We start from the raw sequence: 14,388 nt of genomic DNA, 5'->3' as shown, positions 1-14,388 counted from the left end.
TTTTCCAAGTTCAATGTAACACTATTGTACAGAATCTTTGTGGCAATCCAGTTCTGTCCAGTGTGCATTATAATGTCACACTCCATAACGAAATAAGAAGACAAAAACATAATGGCTGTGCAGAATCATTCTGAATGTCCACCACTGGGGGATTATCCAGGAACAAGGTCTCCCCCGCTCACGAACTATCAGTCCAGCATGAAGGCTGGATTCCCAGTTCGGACCTTCAGGCACATTGGGAGCAACGCTGTCTCATGTGCCGTTACCAGCAGCCGCTGCCCAGTGCTGACGTCAAATCACTGGCTGCACTGGAGACATTAACCAAGGAGTTGTTGGCCAAAACTGGTGCTGAGATGTTCGGATCCTCACGGTGCACAGGATGGCTCGTCATTTGGTGCCGGCTTAACCCAACGTGCCGGCAGCCAGCAGGGCCCACTTGGGGTCCCGACACAGACGTGTTTCCTGCCCTTGACAAGGAGTGGCATAGGGTCTGGGAGCCATGGCCCTCCGTCGGGTCTGATCAGGACCTGACCTATTGGTGTCCATTCGGTCAGCTGATGGTCTCCCATCCGATTCTCTCACGCAGGAGGAGAGCGTGTGGGCACAGCTCAGGCCCCTCCAGCCCTCCCCCCTCTTTAAGAGCACAAAGACGCCCCTTCAAGGTCTGATGTGCACACTCCATAATAGCCTGGCAGGTGCTTCTGCCGGGAAAGCTGAAGATATGCTTAATGCCCCAAGCTGTGCACCAGCGTCCAAAACATGCATTTCTATATGCTGGGTCATTGTCAGTCTTTAACTCATGAGGTGCACCCATGACAGCGTTGGCCATGCACAACGCTTTTATGTAATGCATGGCGGTCTGTCCAGATTGTGCCACAGCCCAGAGAAAACCACTGCATGTGTCAGTTGTGACATGCAAGTGACGGAAACACCCAAACTCTGGGAAGTCTGTGACATCCAGCTGCCAAACCTCATTTGGTCTCAAACCTCTGGGGTTCACCCCTGCAGGAAACAGGTTAGCCATAACTCCCGCTCCTCCTTGGCCGATTCAGTTAACTTTCTAAGAGCACCAAAGGTGGGTAGCAGCTTCTGCGCCTCTTCGTCCCCTGCAAAAGCTCACAGAACTCCATGCTGGCTTTCTCTAATGCTGACCAACTCACACAGTGAGAAGCTCCGTCAGCCAGACCTCTCCGCATCATCCACATAATAAGCAGATTGAGGTCCTCATCACACACTCTGTGTCATTTCTTGTCAGCATGTCCTGTCCCATCCCTGGCTCTCCAGCAGGACTGTAATGCTGGGGTGAGCAACACTGGGCACTGTCAGTGTGTTTTTCTTGCAAGCATCTTCCAGGGAAATACGTGCAGGCGTTCCCCACTCCTGGCCGTATCTCTGCAGTGCTGGGTCCTGTGTGAGCAGAGCTCTCTGCCCCAGAAGCCAAGTCACTGCTGTGCAGAGCTCAGCCTCGGGCTGAATGTGCTCCTGAGTTTGTCCCAGTGCAAGGACAGCCTTCTCATTGCCCTTTAGGAGCACCTCTGGTGCTGATGGGTTCTCTGCTCTCAGCAACCACTGGATACACGGCTTCAGGCGCGTGTGTGCTTTGTCACCTTGAGCTGTTTTCTCTGATCGCATCTCACCCTGGGGAGCCGGGATTTCCCTTTGGTCTCGGTGTCACTTCGAGACCAGTAGCAACACTAGGGGTCAGAGGAGAGCTGCTGAATGTGTGAGCAAAGCTGCTAATTGAGAAGGAGATCGCACGCGGGTGACTTCTAAACCCGAATTAATGAGCTTACCATCACCCTCCTGACTAATGCAGACCTCATGCAGCCCTGGGCCTGCCCTTCTCCAGCCTCCTGCCTTGTTTTGCCTACTCATAGGAAAAGATTTAGCATAGCTCAGAGCCCCAGGCAGCGCTTGGAATGCCAGCAGGAAAGAGCTGCTGGTGTCCACATAGCTCAGGACTGCAGGAGTGGGGCTGCTGGACCTCAGTGTTCTGAACACTCTGATGTGGAAGTGATTGGCTGATGCTGTGGCCGGAGGGATGAGGTGCCTGCAGGGCGTCCCTTGGAAGAAGGTTTGGTGAGGATGGATCCTCTGAGCCAGCATCGGGGACAGGGTGCTGGGTGCAAATGCCAGTGCTGCCCCCTGTCATCCTTTTGGTTTTAAAAGGAGCACAGCTCCGTTTCCAAACTTTGCCAACCACAGGCTGGCTGGCAGCTTGAAGGAACTGCCATGAAATAGGTCTAATGAAACGTTCCTGGCAGAGCTTCAGGATGGAGAAAGTGCAGTTTGTCCTCAACTGAGCTGAGGTCCAATGAGCTGAGTTTCCTGGCTCAGAGCAGAGGCCGTGAGCATCACGTCTCACAGTCTGTGTCACCTGGGCAGAGCCGTTAGGCAGGGGCTGCTAGTGGGGAGATGCCAAGGTTTAACATGAAGATGATTGCTCAGATATGCCTGAGTTCAGATGGAGGGGCCCATTGCCCTACCAGGAAGTGGAAGATGCTTGGGGGTGAGGCAGCTCGTGCTTTCCCATGCCTGTAGGACCTTACAGTGCTGTGCCTTTCCACATACCTACCCCACCTTCTTTCTTTCCCATGCAGGGGTCATCATTAATCCAGTGGGTGGCACCAAGAATGCCCGGACAGCCCCACTGCAGTGTGTCTCTGTGGCAGAAGGACACACCAAGCCTGTGCTCTGCCTGGATGCCACTGATGAACTGCTTTTCACTGCCTAAAAAGGTATATGTTGGACAGAACAGGTGTGGGGGCTGTTGGCTTTTTATGCGCTATTCTCATAGATCTCCCCAGGCTGGCGTGGGGAATTGGGGTGCATGGCAGGGATGGCTCCTTCTGGGCTGCTCCCCTGTCCCTGCCTTCTGATGTCCAGGTGCTGGAGCAGGCTGGCTCCATTGCCCTGGAGAGGAGCTGTGGGTGGTGGGAGGCAGCGCTTGGGAAGGAGTCGGTGCCTCCACGCCACGGAGGAACTCCCCAGCCCAACTCTCTCAGGCTCGTTCTTCTTCCTACAGACCGGAGCTGTAAGATGTGGAACTTGGTGACAGGTCAGGAAATTGCTTCCCTCAAGGGTCACCCAAATAATGTTGTTTCCATCAAGTACTGCAGCCACACGGGGTTGGTGTTCACCGTGTCAACGTCGTACATCAAAGTGTGGGATATCCGGGACTCAGCGCACTGCATCTGCACCCTGACGTATGTAGTGGGAAGAGTGGCTGTGGGGGACTGTGGGCAGCTCTGGCTTTGCAGAAGATGGTGTGAGGAACTCCTGGGGTCCCACAGGCTGTAAACAGAGCCCAGCTGTTTTAGGATCAGTGCCTACAGCTGTAGGAAACAGGGAGGCTTAGGGAGATCTTGGAATGGAATCTGTGGGGACCCTCTGCAGCAAAGGCTCAAAGGAAAGGACCTGGAAGAGCTTTTCAGCCCTTCCTGGGGGTGGCCAAGAGCACCAGCAAGAAGGGATGGGGATTTTCTTTTTTGCTTCAACTAATATGCCACAGGAAGACGACCACATTAACCCATCTGTATTTGTTGTTGTTGTTTATCTACAGCATGAAGCATTTCACTTGGAAAGTCTCTGCTGCCACTCATCGTACAACAGACTTAAAGCACAGCACTTGGCACCTAGCAGTGCTGTGAAGGGTTGGAAAGGCAGCGCATCATTGTGCTGAGGGCCAAGAGACGGTTCAGACAACAGAAGCATTTGTCCACATTTCTGACATGAAGGCTGTCGCCTCCCGATCCGGCGACAAATCAAGTCTGCTGTGTGAAAGTACCGTGCCTCCGCACACGGGAACGGATGGGACTCACACACAGTGTGTAACACCGAATGTACCAGCTTAATGCCACGCCACAAACCTACCCAATGCCCAACAGGGGGGACCAGTCAATGCTGCTCATCAGCCATCAACCCCAGATGCTGGAGAAGGCAGACCATGTTGTGGTGCTGGAGCATGACACGATGGCTGAGATGGGGACACCCACCGAACTGAGGACCCGCAATGGACCCTTGTAAGAGGCCATGCTTTTTACATTACTGTCTCAAAGTTTGCTGAAATGGACAAGTTCAGGCAAGTCCTGACCAAGGTTCCAGGACTGAGACACACAGGAACCAAGGTTCGAGAAATCCCTTTGTTTAGGAGATGGACAAGTCCGGGAGCTACCAAAGGGAGATAAGATACTGATTAATGGCCCTTAAGTGGTCTTTTGTGTTGGCCTATCTCAAGGAAGATGGCCATCTCTGAGGACTAATGTCCCTCAAGTGGTCTTCCATGTTGGCCCATCTCAAGGAAGATTGACAACTCTGAGGACAACTCACAGGACTCTGACCTGAGCCGTCCCAAAATGTCTCGAAGGCTGGAAAGAAGGATAAAAAGGGCACGGACAAACCCCAAATTTGAGGTTTTTTGACACCAGATGCCTCACTATGGAAACAAGGAGGTTTTCTGTAATCAGATGACTCTCTACGCGAGCGCCTGCATGCTGAAGAAGATGCCTGCATGCTGAAGAACCTTTGTGGGCATCTAGGTATCTGACCTCAGATTCCTCCACCGTTGTCCTACTGCTGCCTATTATCTCTTCTGGGATTGCTGCTCGAGACTCTGCTCTGAGGGACCTCGCTGCCCAAGACTCCACTTCCTGAGACCTCGCTATTCTGACCATCTTCTCTGCGTTTCATCGATCTGTGGCCTGCTACTTCGCTGCTGCTCTCCCCTACGCTTATTTTGCCCCGGACCAACGTTAACAATGTGCTATGGGACGCTGCTGCATTCAGGAGGTGACTATTCCCCTCTTTAACGTAATTCTTGCTCTTTTCTACCTTTTTCTATCGCCTACTTTCCCTTCCCCATCACCCTAATTTTGGCATTTGTCCCTCTCCCTTCCCCATTTCCTCAACTGTCTATTATTTCCAATAAACTGGAATCAACTGTCTATTATTTCCAATAAACTGGAATTTATTTCCAATAAACGGATCAACATTTGAATGTTCTTCTTCTTAATCTCACCCGGGCATAACATATCAAAAGAACCTTTGCCTCACTCCTAAATTGAAGCGAGACAACCCTACAGCCGGCTGCTGCAGCACTGAGGACCACAGGGCAGCTGGAGTGGGATGCGATGGGACATGGGGAGCTGTGGCTGTCTCCGCTCCCCGCTGCAGGATGGGAAGAGTGGGATGCTCTGGGATTGGTATGGAATAAAGCGGAGATGTTTTGTAGAGGAGCAGGTTGGGATGGGGGGTGTGGGCAGCTCAGCCTCAGTGCATGGTTGGTTATGGAAGCTGGGTGTCTGCCCTCAGAATGTGGCTGTGGCAGCACTGTGGGTTATGGGGGGGAAGCACAGCTCAGCCCAATACTAGATGAACTTTCCAGTCATGTCTTCATGCCAAAGCGGTGCAGATAGCACAGGGAGTGCAAGGGGGAGGAGGAGAGCAGCAGTGTGAAATGGAGCAATGGGCAAAGAGTGTGGGGTGGGGGGAGGAGGGATGAGGAGAGGTCCCCTCATCCACCCCAACCCTGAGCACAGCACGGAGCAGAATGCGCCGCAGGCTGAGCACAGAACAGCCCAACACTTTCACAAGAAGCAGCACAGGAAAAGCATAACAGCATAGGAAGCAGAGGGAGATGTGAGAGGTAGAGGGGATGGGGCTGTGTTCATCACCGACCCCAAATGCTCGTGTGGCCAGTTGGCCCCTTGCAGGCTGAAGCACAGCACTCAGACGGTTTGGTTACTTCCTGTGTGAAGAAGAAGAGATGGTGTCCCATAGGGCCACGTTCACATCCCAGCCCTCAGCTCCCTGCAGAGTCCCAGCCCAGCCCTGGTGCAGCACCACAAGGAGCACAAGGAGCACAGGGACCCCTTCCAACCCCCAGCCCCACACCGCAGCTGTGCTCGAGTTGCTGGTTCCACCTTCCTGGCCTGTAAGGTAAGAAGAGCCATTGTCTCAGCCCAGTTTGTAGGAGGGAGGCAAGGTTCTTTGATATACATATACCTGGTGCGGGATTAAGAAACAACGGTTCAAACATTGGTCCGACCAGTTTATTACAAGACTTTATCAGGGAGATGGGGAAGGGGAGGACGGACGCTATTATGGTGTAGGGTGATGGGGAAGGGAATGCAGTAAAAATATGAAATAGAAGCAAGGAGTCTCTGTAGGAAGCAAGAGGGAGATATTCACCACCATGGATCCATCGAGGTTTGTAGTTCAGTCATTGGTCTTCAGTCGTGGTGGGTCGTCAGGCGTTGTTCTGTTAATGGTGACCACGATGACAATTTCCAATGGTAGCACCAACTTATTTATATGTCCAAAGTGGTCAAGTCAGCTCTCTTTGGAGTGACAGCTCGAATCCAAAGTAGTTGAGTCAGCACTCCTTGGAATGGAAGCTTCTGGCTCTGGGATCTTAGCAGAAATTCCTTTGTTCCCATCTTCTGAGCCTTGCCAGCAGATAAGAGGGAGCAGGGATACCCATCCGCATCCTGTTTTTCACAGGGCACGATGGCTTCATTACCCAGATTTCCCACACCAAGCTGGAGCTATTTAGTCCCGGGCCAGATCTTCCGCTCATAAACAGTCCTGAGCACTCTTCTGGAGGCAAACAGCTCTGAAGGAAGGTGCTTTCAAATATTCAAATACCCAAAAAGTGATATTGATTGTCACACGGTAGCACCCATTACTTGCCACTTCAATAAATCATTGAGAGTCTTCTCACAAGAAACACCTCAGGAAGCAAGCTTGGAGCCAGAAAACAAGGAAGGACTCTCACAGCCATGACCCCCAGCCCTGTTCTTGCTGTGGGGCATGGAGCAGCTTTGAGCACCAGGAAGGGGAACCCTGGGAGAAAGCGGGGACCCCAATGCTGCCCTGGCACTGGGCAGAGGTGGGGGACAGCGCTGCCCTCATCACTCACTGGGCGCCGTGTTGTAGCCTTTCTCCTTCTTCCCTGCAGACAGAGAGATGCATCAGCACAGGTTCACATCACAGCCAGGCTGAGGGCTCCTGAGGGAGCCTCAAATCCCCCCACAGCCCCCACTGTCCTCCTACACCCCTCCACTTTTACCTGCATGGCGTCTGTAGATGATGAATCCAACGCCAGCCATGATGGCAATGGCCACAACGGCGACAACCACCCCCACCACGTTGGGCACCAGGCTGGACTGTGACTGCTCTGGGGGAAGGCAGGGCTGTCAGCAGGGGAAGGGGCAGCCCAGAGCCCCCCAGCCCCACATCCCCTCACTCACCTCATGAGTAGAGGCTGGGCTGGGGCAGGCTGGCGTGCTCCACGCAGCACTGGTACTTGTCCCCGTGCGGGGCACGTACCTCCGACCGGAGCTGTTGTAGTGCACGAAGATTTCGCCATCCACGTACCCCACTTCAAAGAACCAGGGCTGCTCGGGGCCGGATTCCATCATCCCTATTTCAAAGTACCGCATGGAGTGGAGCTCTGCGGGGTCGGAGCGCGGCGACCCCCCCTTTTTTATTAATTAGCAAGCTACTGCCTATAGAATAACAACACTACTTATATTAATAACATAACCATTATAACTCAATCAAGACCTCGATTGACAATCCTCTAGAAGTGAAAAAAGAGACAAGTCAAACACAGCATAACAACATTACTGTTAAACCTACTAAAAAGAACAAACTCGTTTGCTCTGCAGCCTAAGTTTCTGCAACCTGGAAATAAATCCATGAGGGTCCCATTGTGTTCACATGTCACTAGTTAGGAAAAGTCTTCAACTTTCATATACTCTGATATATTGATTTTTAATGGCCACTAACTATTGTGCAACAAATGCTTTTAGGATGCTCATAACCATGCCTTTGAGCTAATAATTGATAATTGAACTTTATGAAGTTGCATGTCAGATAGAACCAGTTTTAGAGGACAAATGTGCTGGAGTATCACTAGGGGCATTATTACTTATTGACCCTTGAGAAACAGCAAACCGTGTTGGTGGTGGCTGCGACAGGCGGTGCCAGCAGGGCCTTCCCTGCTTCAAAGTGCACCTTTCCTCTCTCACCCATCACAGATTCTCTCCTGCATTCAGGGTCTGAAGGATTTCTTCCAGTTGTACACCATATCCGCATGGCCAGTGCGTGATACAGAGCCCAGGTGGAACAGCTGCCTGGAAAACAGAATAAACTATCAAATTTAGTTCTATTAGTATGCACTTTTGTCTCAAGTGATGCATGGTCATATTTTTAAAATCCCAATTAGTTGGGTGTAAGAGACGTATCCATTCTACAATACAGGTTCATCCCTTTGCCTGGGATTCCTTTCCAGGTTTTGTCTTTGCAAATTAAGAAAAGCTAATTAATAGGCTAATAACATCATGAGTGAGCAGTACTAACATACTAAAAGAGCTATTCCCATAGATTACAGCACTGATTACATCAAATCCTTTCTTTAACACACATTTGATCTATGGATAATGCCTAAAATTCTAATTCTTGAGACTGCATTGGTAACACAGAAAATCACACACTATGTCAAACCATTACTAATATTATTTATAACACCGCAAGTTACAAAGCAATTCCACTAGGAAAGAAACACACAAACACAGTTACTATAAAGGCTGGATGCTATTTTCTGCCTTGAGATGAGACCAACAACGTATTCTGGTGGTGTTAGTAACAACCGCACAAGATTAGAAGTGTCTAGTGTCATATGAGTATCCTCAGTGAAAATCCATTGAATGATTTGCTTAGAAGCTTCAGATCGTATCCCATAGTCAGTCACAGTCTTACCAGCCTGCTGTAACAATTTCCAATGATGCACTTCCCACCGAGCAGCTCCCTGCTGATCGTCTATCAGCGGGCAAGCGAGCTGAAACACAGCTTGACACGGTCCCTCCAATATCATGTCTCTAATGACTCCAGACCAACGCAAAGGTGGAGGATCGCTACCTGTGGGGGGGAATCGCATAGACAGGGGCTGTAAAGACATCGGTGAAACGCTCGAAGAGACTGATGCCTCCTTCGTACGCAGTTCTAAGTCCTGCAGCTCCTCAGTTAATGTTTTATTATGTTCCTCCAATGCTTTCTCATTCCCACCATTATCCGAGTCGCTTTCACTCTCAGGAGCTTCTTGCTGCTCTGCACACCCCTCAGCCCCCCCCCACCACACCTTCCTCACCAGCCAAAACCGGATCTGCCAGAGACGTTGAAGAGGTCGAGGACGGGGGATTATTCGGGGCTTCTGCGGCAGCCCTGACTTGTGAGGCTGATGAGCAAACAGAGTACGAACCTCCTGGTAACAGGGAGTCAAGCTCTGACCTTGACTGAGCACTAGGTCCGGATAGAGCTTGTACCACAGCAGCAGCAATCTCCCACTCGGCTTGCATATTCTTCAATGTATTTATTTTGTATTCCTTATTTTTGGAGATAACAAAGTCCCACATATGGTCGACTATTTCTCGCCATTCGGCTACAGTGAACATCAGTGCCACCTCCTGAAGGTGTCCATTCATATGAGCCCATTTTACCAGCTCGGATATGCATTTAGGAGATACCTGCTCCCCTCTCTTAGAGAGAATACATTTGAGCAGTTCCTCCACAGCTTCCCACAACATCGTGGCTTGCAGAGAACGGGATGGTACCCCGATGAGAGGTGAGTGCCAACCCCCCCCCAGTTCTTTATTGCCCCCGCACCGCTCTGTTAGAGAGGGGAGGTTCTTTGTTCCTTCTCTCCCTGGGTTTGTTCCCGCTGTCACCGAGTGAGCTCTAGAGAGAACTCCGTGACACAAACTCATTGCAAAGTCTAAGCTAGAAGAAGCGTCACCTCAGTGTATCCCAGAAAAAGAACAGCGTTGAGATTTTAATTGGTTTTGGTTTTTTGTTTTATTGAGGGTGGGTTGTTTTTTGTTGTTTTTTTAGGGTTTTTTTGGGGTTTTTTTGTCTTTTTTTTGGGGGGGGGGATAGGGGGTGCGAGGGGAAGGGAGAGGGAGGGGACAGTTGTTTGGTTGTTTTCCATATACAATAAAGCTATGCAGTTCCGCTGTCAGTCGCCTCAGAGAGTTCCCGAAGGAGCTCAACCACATTCTGCTCAACATCGAGTTGTTCCATTGAGTGGAACAATGGTAGTCTTGCAGATGGAGCAATGCAGGAATTCTGACAGGATCTCCAGGTGTATCCAGTTCATCATCTGAAAGCTCTGCAACCAAATTGGAAGGGACCAGTCCTCTTGTGCCATCTGTCAGCTCTCCCTGAAACCAGCCATTCTCACCCACATCTCCAAAGACATTACGCATTGTCCGGCAGTCAGAGGAAGCTCGTTTTCTGGGTCCTCATTAGGACCCTCAACAGGAATGTAGCTGTGTCGAGCTAAGAATCTTCAAACTGCTGGTGATACCTGTCCTGGAGAATGCAGGATGAAGGACAAAAGCTCTGCTCTCACATTCAGGGCCATCCTCTGACAGAAGGCAGCACTCAGGACTGTTCCCAAGGATCTCTTTCATGGCTTTGAGTTCAAGCTCCAGGTCTTCCAGATGACCTTGAAGACTTCTGGCCTCTTCAATGGCAGAATGGAACGGACTGGAGCTATTACGGAGACTCTTGTTTGACTGGGTCAGAGTCTGTCTCGTTGCCTTCCCCAGCTCCATCTGCTGCTTCTGCTGCTCTCTTTTCCCTCTTGCGCGCTCTGTGAGAATGAGTTTCAGAAAGCACTACTCACTGACAGGAAATAAGGGGAAACTTGAAAGACTTTGCAACCTGAGTCCTGGCAGTGTACTGCCAGCGGCTGATTTGGCCGTCCAGGATCCTGGCACCACAAATGCTTCATTGCCAAATGCAGCAATAAGGTGTTCTGGGGAAAGGCCAACTCACAGGTAGTTTTTGAGCACCCATATCACAGTACCAACGGCCAGCACCAGCGCAGGCAGCAGCATCGCTGAGACCGTCACCGGAATGCGGCGCTTCCGCACAGATCTGTGAGCAGCAGCCTCTGTGCTTTTGCCTGTGTTCATCCCTGGAAGAAATGAGACAATGTCCCACGTTACCTTCAGCTGCGCTACAGATAATCTCTCAGTGTGCTTCATGGACCCAAGAGGTCATTTTGTCAGTGGGTGCCTCCGTCTCTGGTGCCGAAGCACCGGAGGACAAGAAGGATTGCTTCCACCTCTCGTTGGGTACGAAGAGGCTGCACAGGCACTACCCGTGTCCTCCTCTGGGCCGAGAGCTGGGGCTGTACTCTGGGGTCTGGGCTTGGTCTGTGGGGAGAGCTACAGAGCAGAATCCCTCATGCTTTTCCCGGCATGCGTGTCCTGAGCTCTCCTGTGGGACGCCCCCCAGGCTGAAGGTCAGGCTTCAGCCAGCACAGGGCACAGCCAGAGCCAGCCCAGGGGAGAAACACTCCTGCTTCTTTTACATGTGCTCTATGCTCACACGCTCAGGTCTGGCTGCTGACCTGGTGTGCAAGAGCTGGCAGCAAGAGCCTGCAGGCACGCAGTGACTCTGGTTTGTGACACCGTATGATCATGGGACAGAAATTACCTGGCATGCTGGTTGGTGCTGCCTGCATTCCTCTGTCCGGGATGGGCAGTGTGGGATATCCACCTTCCTGGAGTGCATCTGGCTCACTTTGTTGGTCCGTTCCTTTAGAAAGAAAGCAGGGCAGTAGGAGTGGGATGTCACGTGCCCTCATCAAAAACTGAGCTTCTCCAATCCCGAGCTCAGGTAAAGTCCAGGCCCCCCACCCCCAAGTACACTGTGAGCCCCTCTGTTACCCAAAGGCATTTGGGCCCTCCCAGCTATTGGACAATGCTGACTCCCTCATACCTCTTGAGGAATCAGCTCCTGTGCAAGGCCCTCACATTCTGTGCTGTCACCAGCCCATCACAGCCAGGTAGCTGCAGGCTGAAATCCAAGCTCTAACACACAGTCCAAGCCTTCAGAATTAGCATCTCCACCTCATTTCCAGCATTAGCAAAGGCAGCCAACCCTGCTCGGGATGCTTCTCCTGCCTTGAACTTGCTCAGCTGCACAGAGGGCTTTGGATGAACAGAAGCACAGCGCTTGCCACTTTGCCACTTGCTGCCATCTGGGTGCCAACGACTGCACAAAGCAGCTCTGACAAGTAATGGTTGTGCTGGGGGAGCAGCTGCCTCTGGGTCTTGGCTGGATGCAGACCATCTGGCAGCAGACCAGCTCTGGTGCTTGACAGCACCTGCAAGGTGATACATGGAACACGGCTGCAGCACGGCTCTGACCCATTCCTTCCTGCTGTGCAGGCTACAGCCTGCCCACACCTGCATATCACACCTCAGCTTCCCAGGTCCCACAGTGAACAGACTGAAGTATACCCACCACGCTCTGCCTTCTCCATTTCCTTCAGCAGTCGCTTCAGGAGACGGGATGAGCCCTGAGAGTATTTTCCTCGTTTGGATTCATCCTCTTCTCTTTCCGGACCTTAACAGAATGTATGAAGTTAAATATCACGTGCATGAAGTTTTGAAGATCAGCGGCGAGTCAGCCAAGTCAGTGAAGACAGAGTACTCACTGCTGGGATTCCAACTGGGCTCCAGCACAGGAGGAAACCGATGACCGGGCAGGGCCCACACTGGGGGCACTTCTGCAACCAAAGACCCATGAAAAGTTTCAGTCACACACTACAGCATCAACTGAGTAGCAGAGCGTACAGGGGACTGTGCCATGAAATGGCACTGAAACGGGCAGCAAAAGCTCTCTAAAGAATTTCAAAGCTATGACGTACCTGCGCGATCCGACAGAGTTTCAGTTCCAGATCTCAGAGAGGAAGCTGGATCAACTCCTCTAGTCAAATCTGCAAATGAACACAGGACAAAGCAACTGCTACTGAGCATCCCTTCAGCCACAAGGTCGCAGGATGCAATTAAAGCCAGGGATTCCTTCACAACACTATTCTCTCCCTTCCGCACAGGGAAACAAGGGGCCTGGGAGAGCAGGAAGGATGCAGATAAGGAGTGAGACCTCACGGAAGTCATCAGGCAAGGAGGAGAATAGATGTTGTAAATACCAGAAGAGGAGTTGCATCCCCCTGATAAGAACAAGAGGGGGTCTGCATGCTAAACAACTATTGAATATGTATCAGAATTCCGAGAAATCATTGACTATGTATGAGATGTACCTATATCTGTGTCACGATTTTACAAGTCCATGTGCAAGTTTGGTGGAGCTATCCCCCTTGCACCCAGCACTGGAATAAACATACCTGCTTTATAACCCATCTATGTGTTATAGAGTTTGATTCCGCAAGTCACTTACACCCCATATTTTCCCTAACAGCCACACTGGGTTATCTGGATTCGTTACATTTATCCATTGTTGCTGGCAGATGTTTCTCTCTCTCTCTCTGTCTTTGATCCCCACACAGCCCATCTTCCCAACTGTGGGTTTCGGTTAGGAGGTATGCACCCATAGGGTCCATGCCCTACTTGTAGATATTTATCCTGCCCAGCCCCAGGTGCCCAATTTGAGGCAATAGTTGCACATCCCTAATAGGCACAGTAATATGAGCCTGGGTGGTTACAGTATCCCCTCCCTAGGTTTGAGCTTAGGCAAAAATAGTAACCCTTTTGGTTTAGACTGGGCTGTATAGGTACCAGGTCACACAGGGATGTAAGGAAGCTTGGTGTGGGTGGCGTTGTGCTGCTATACAAAATGTGATCACTGTGAGAATCCCCAAGTACCAATGGATACCCCTAAGGCCCATCTTTCCCCACAATTCACTCCTCTGCCTCACTCGTCAACTGGGTTGCAACCAGCTACGAGGGGTTTTTTTAGTTCTTCTCAGCAGCAGTAGTGTTCTTCAGGGGAAGCCTTTACCTGGAATACCCATTGGGCTTGTCGCATTGTGAGTTTCAGGTCGTCACTCCCGGGAGCTACCTCCCACTTCTCGTCACCGATGGGTCCTTTAACACGGCTGGCATGAGTCCATCCTCTCTCTGCGGTTCGAATAGCTGTTTCTGCAGTAAATAAAACAACATAGGGACCTTCCCCTTGTGGTGTTAGTGTAGCTTCTTTCCAAGTTTTTATTAGGACCCCATCCCCCGGCTGTATCCTATGGATTGCTATCTCCAATGGGGACTGCTGTGCAATCAGATCCTTCTTGTAGTTCCTTGCACCCACTCATTAATTGTATAAGATTTTAATTGATCATCTTGTAAATGGGGGTGACCAAGAGGTATTTCAAGATTATAGGGCATACCATACAGCATTTCAAAAGGTGAAATTCCCAGATCAGTTCTGGGCTTCACACATATATTTAACAGAGCTAACAGCAAGCATTTTATCCAAGATGTCTTAGTTCCTATCATTAATTTTCTAAGTTGTTTTTTAATTTCCCCATTCATTCGTTCTACTTTACCAGAGCTCTGAGGGTGCCAAGGAGTATGATAT

At 50.8% G+C, this 14,388-nt stretch overlaps 1 protein-coding gene and 1 long non-coding RNA gene across 2 annotated transcripts in view; both read right to left on the bottom strand.

Annotated features, from left to right (window-relative positions):
• Positions 1-9,830: 9,830 nt before the first annotated feature.
• Positions 9,831-11,783, bottom strand: LOC146756648 (uncharacterized). Its single transcript, XM_085524118.1, has 3 exons — positions 11,506-11,783; positions 10,840-10,981; positions 9,831-10,654 (listed from the first exon to the last, which is right to left on the bottom strand). Exons 1-3 carry the CDS (start codon positions 11,654-11,656, stop codon positions 10,558-10,560), a joined length of 390 nt encoding a protein of 129 aa, XP_085380244.1. The 5' UTR covers positions 11,657-11,783; the 3' UTR covers positions 9,831-10,557.
• A 726-nt stretch (positions 11,784-12,509) lies between these two features.
• Positions 12,510-14,388, bottom strand: part of LOC146756647 (uncharacterized) — a 4,521-nt gene continuing 2,642 nt past the window's right edge. Inside the window, exons 2-4 of the long non-coding RNA XR_014937280.1 lie at positions 13,816-13,955; positions 12,725-12,793; positions 12,510-12,583 (exon numbers count right to left, since the gene is read on the bottom strand). This is a non-coding gene — a long non-coding RNA (uncharacterized LOC146756647). The remainder of the gene's footprint in view (positions 12,584-12,724; positions 12,794-13,815; positions 13,956-14,388) is intronic.

This window comes from Coturnix japonica, chromosome 26 (assembly GCF_054131305.1).
Source record: "Coturnix japonica strain WE chromosome 26, WE-NBRP24, whole genome shotgun sequence".
NCBI lineage: Eukaryota > Metazoa > Chordata > Aves > Galliformes > Phasianidae > Coturnix > Coturnix japonica.
Note: the sequence above shows the minus strand (reverse complement) of the source record. Positions and strands in the feature narration are given on the sequence as shown.

Coding starts and splice junctions, on each gene's coding strand:
- LOC146756648 (XM_085524118.1), bottom strand. CDS start 11,656: ATGAGGGCACGTGACATCCCACTCCTACTGCCCTGCTTTCTTTCTAAA. Junction 10,982..11,505: donor AGCACCAACCAGCATGCCAG/GTAATTTCTGTC, acceptor CATTTCTTCCAG/GGATGAACACAGGCAAAAGC. Junction 10,655..10,839: donor TGGGTGCTCAAAAACTACCT/GTGAGTTGGCCT, acceptor TCATTCTCACAG/AGCGCGCAAGAGGGAAAAGA.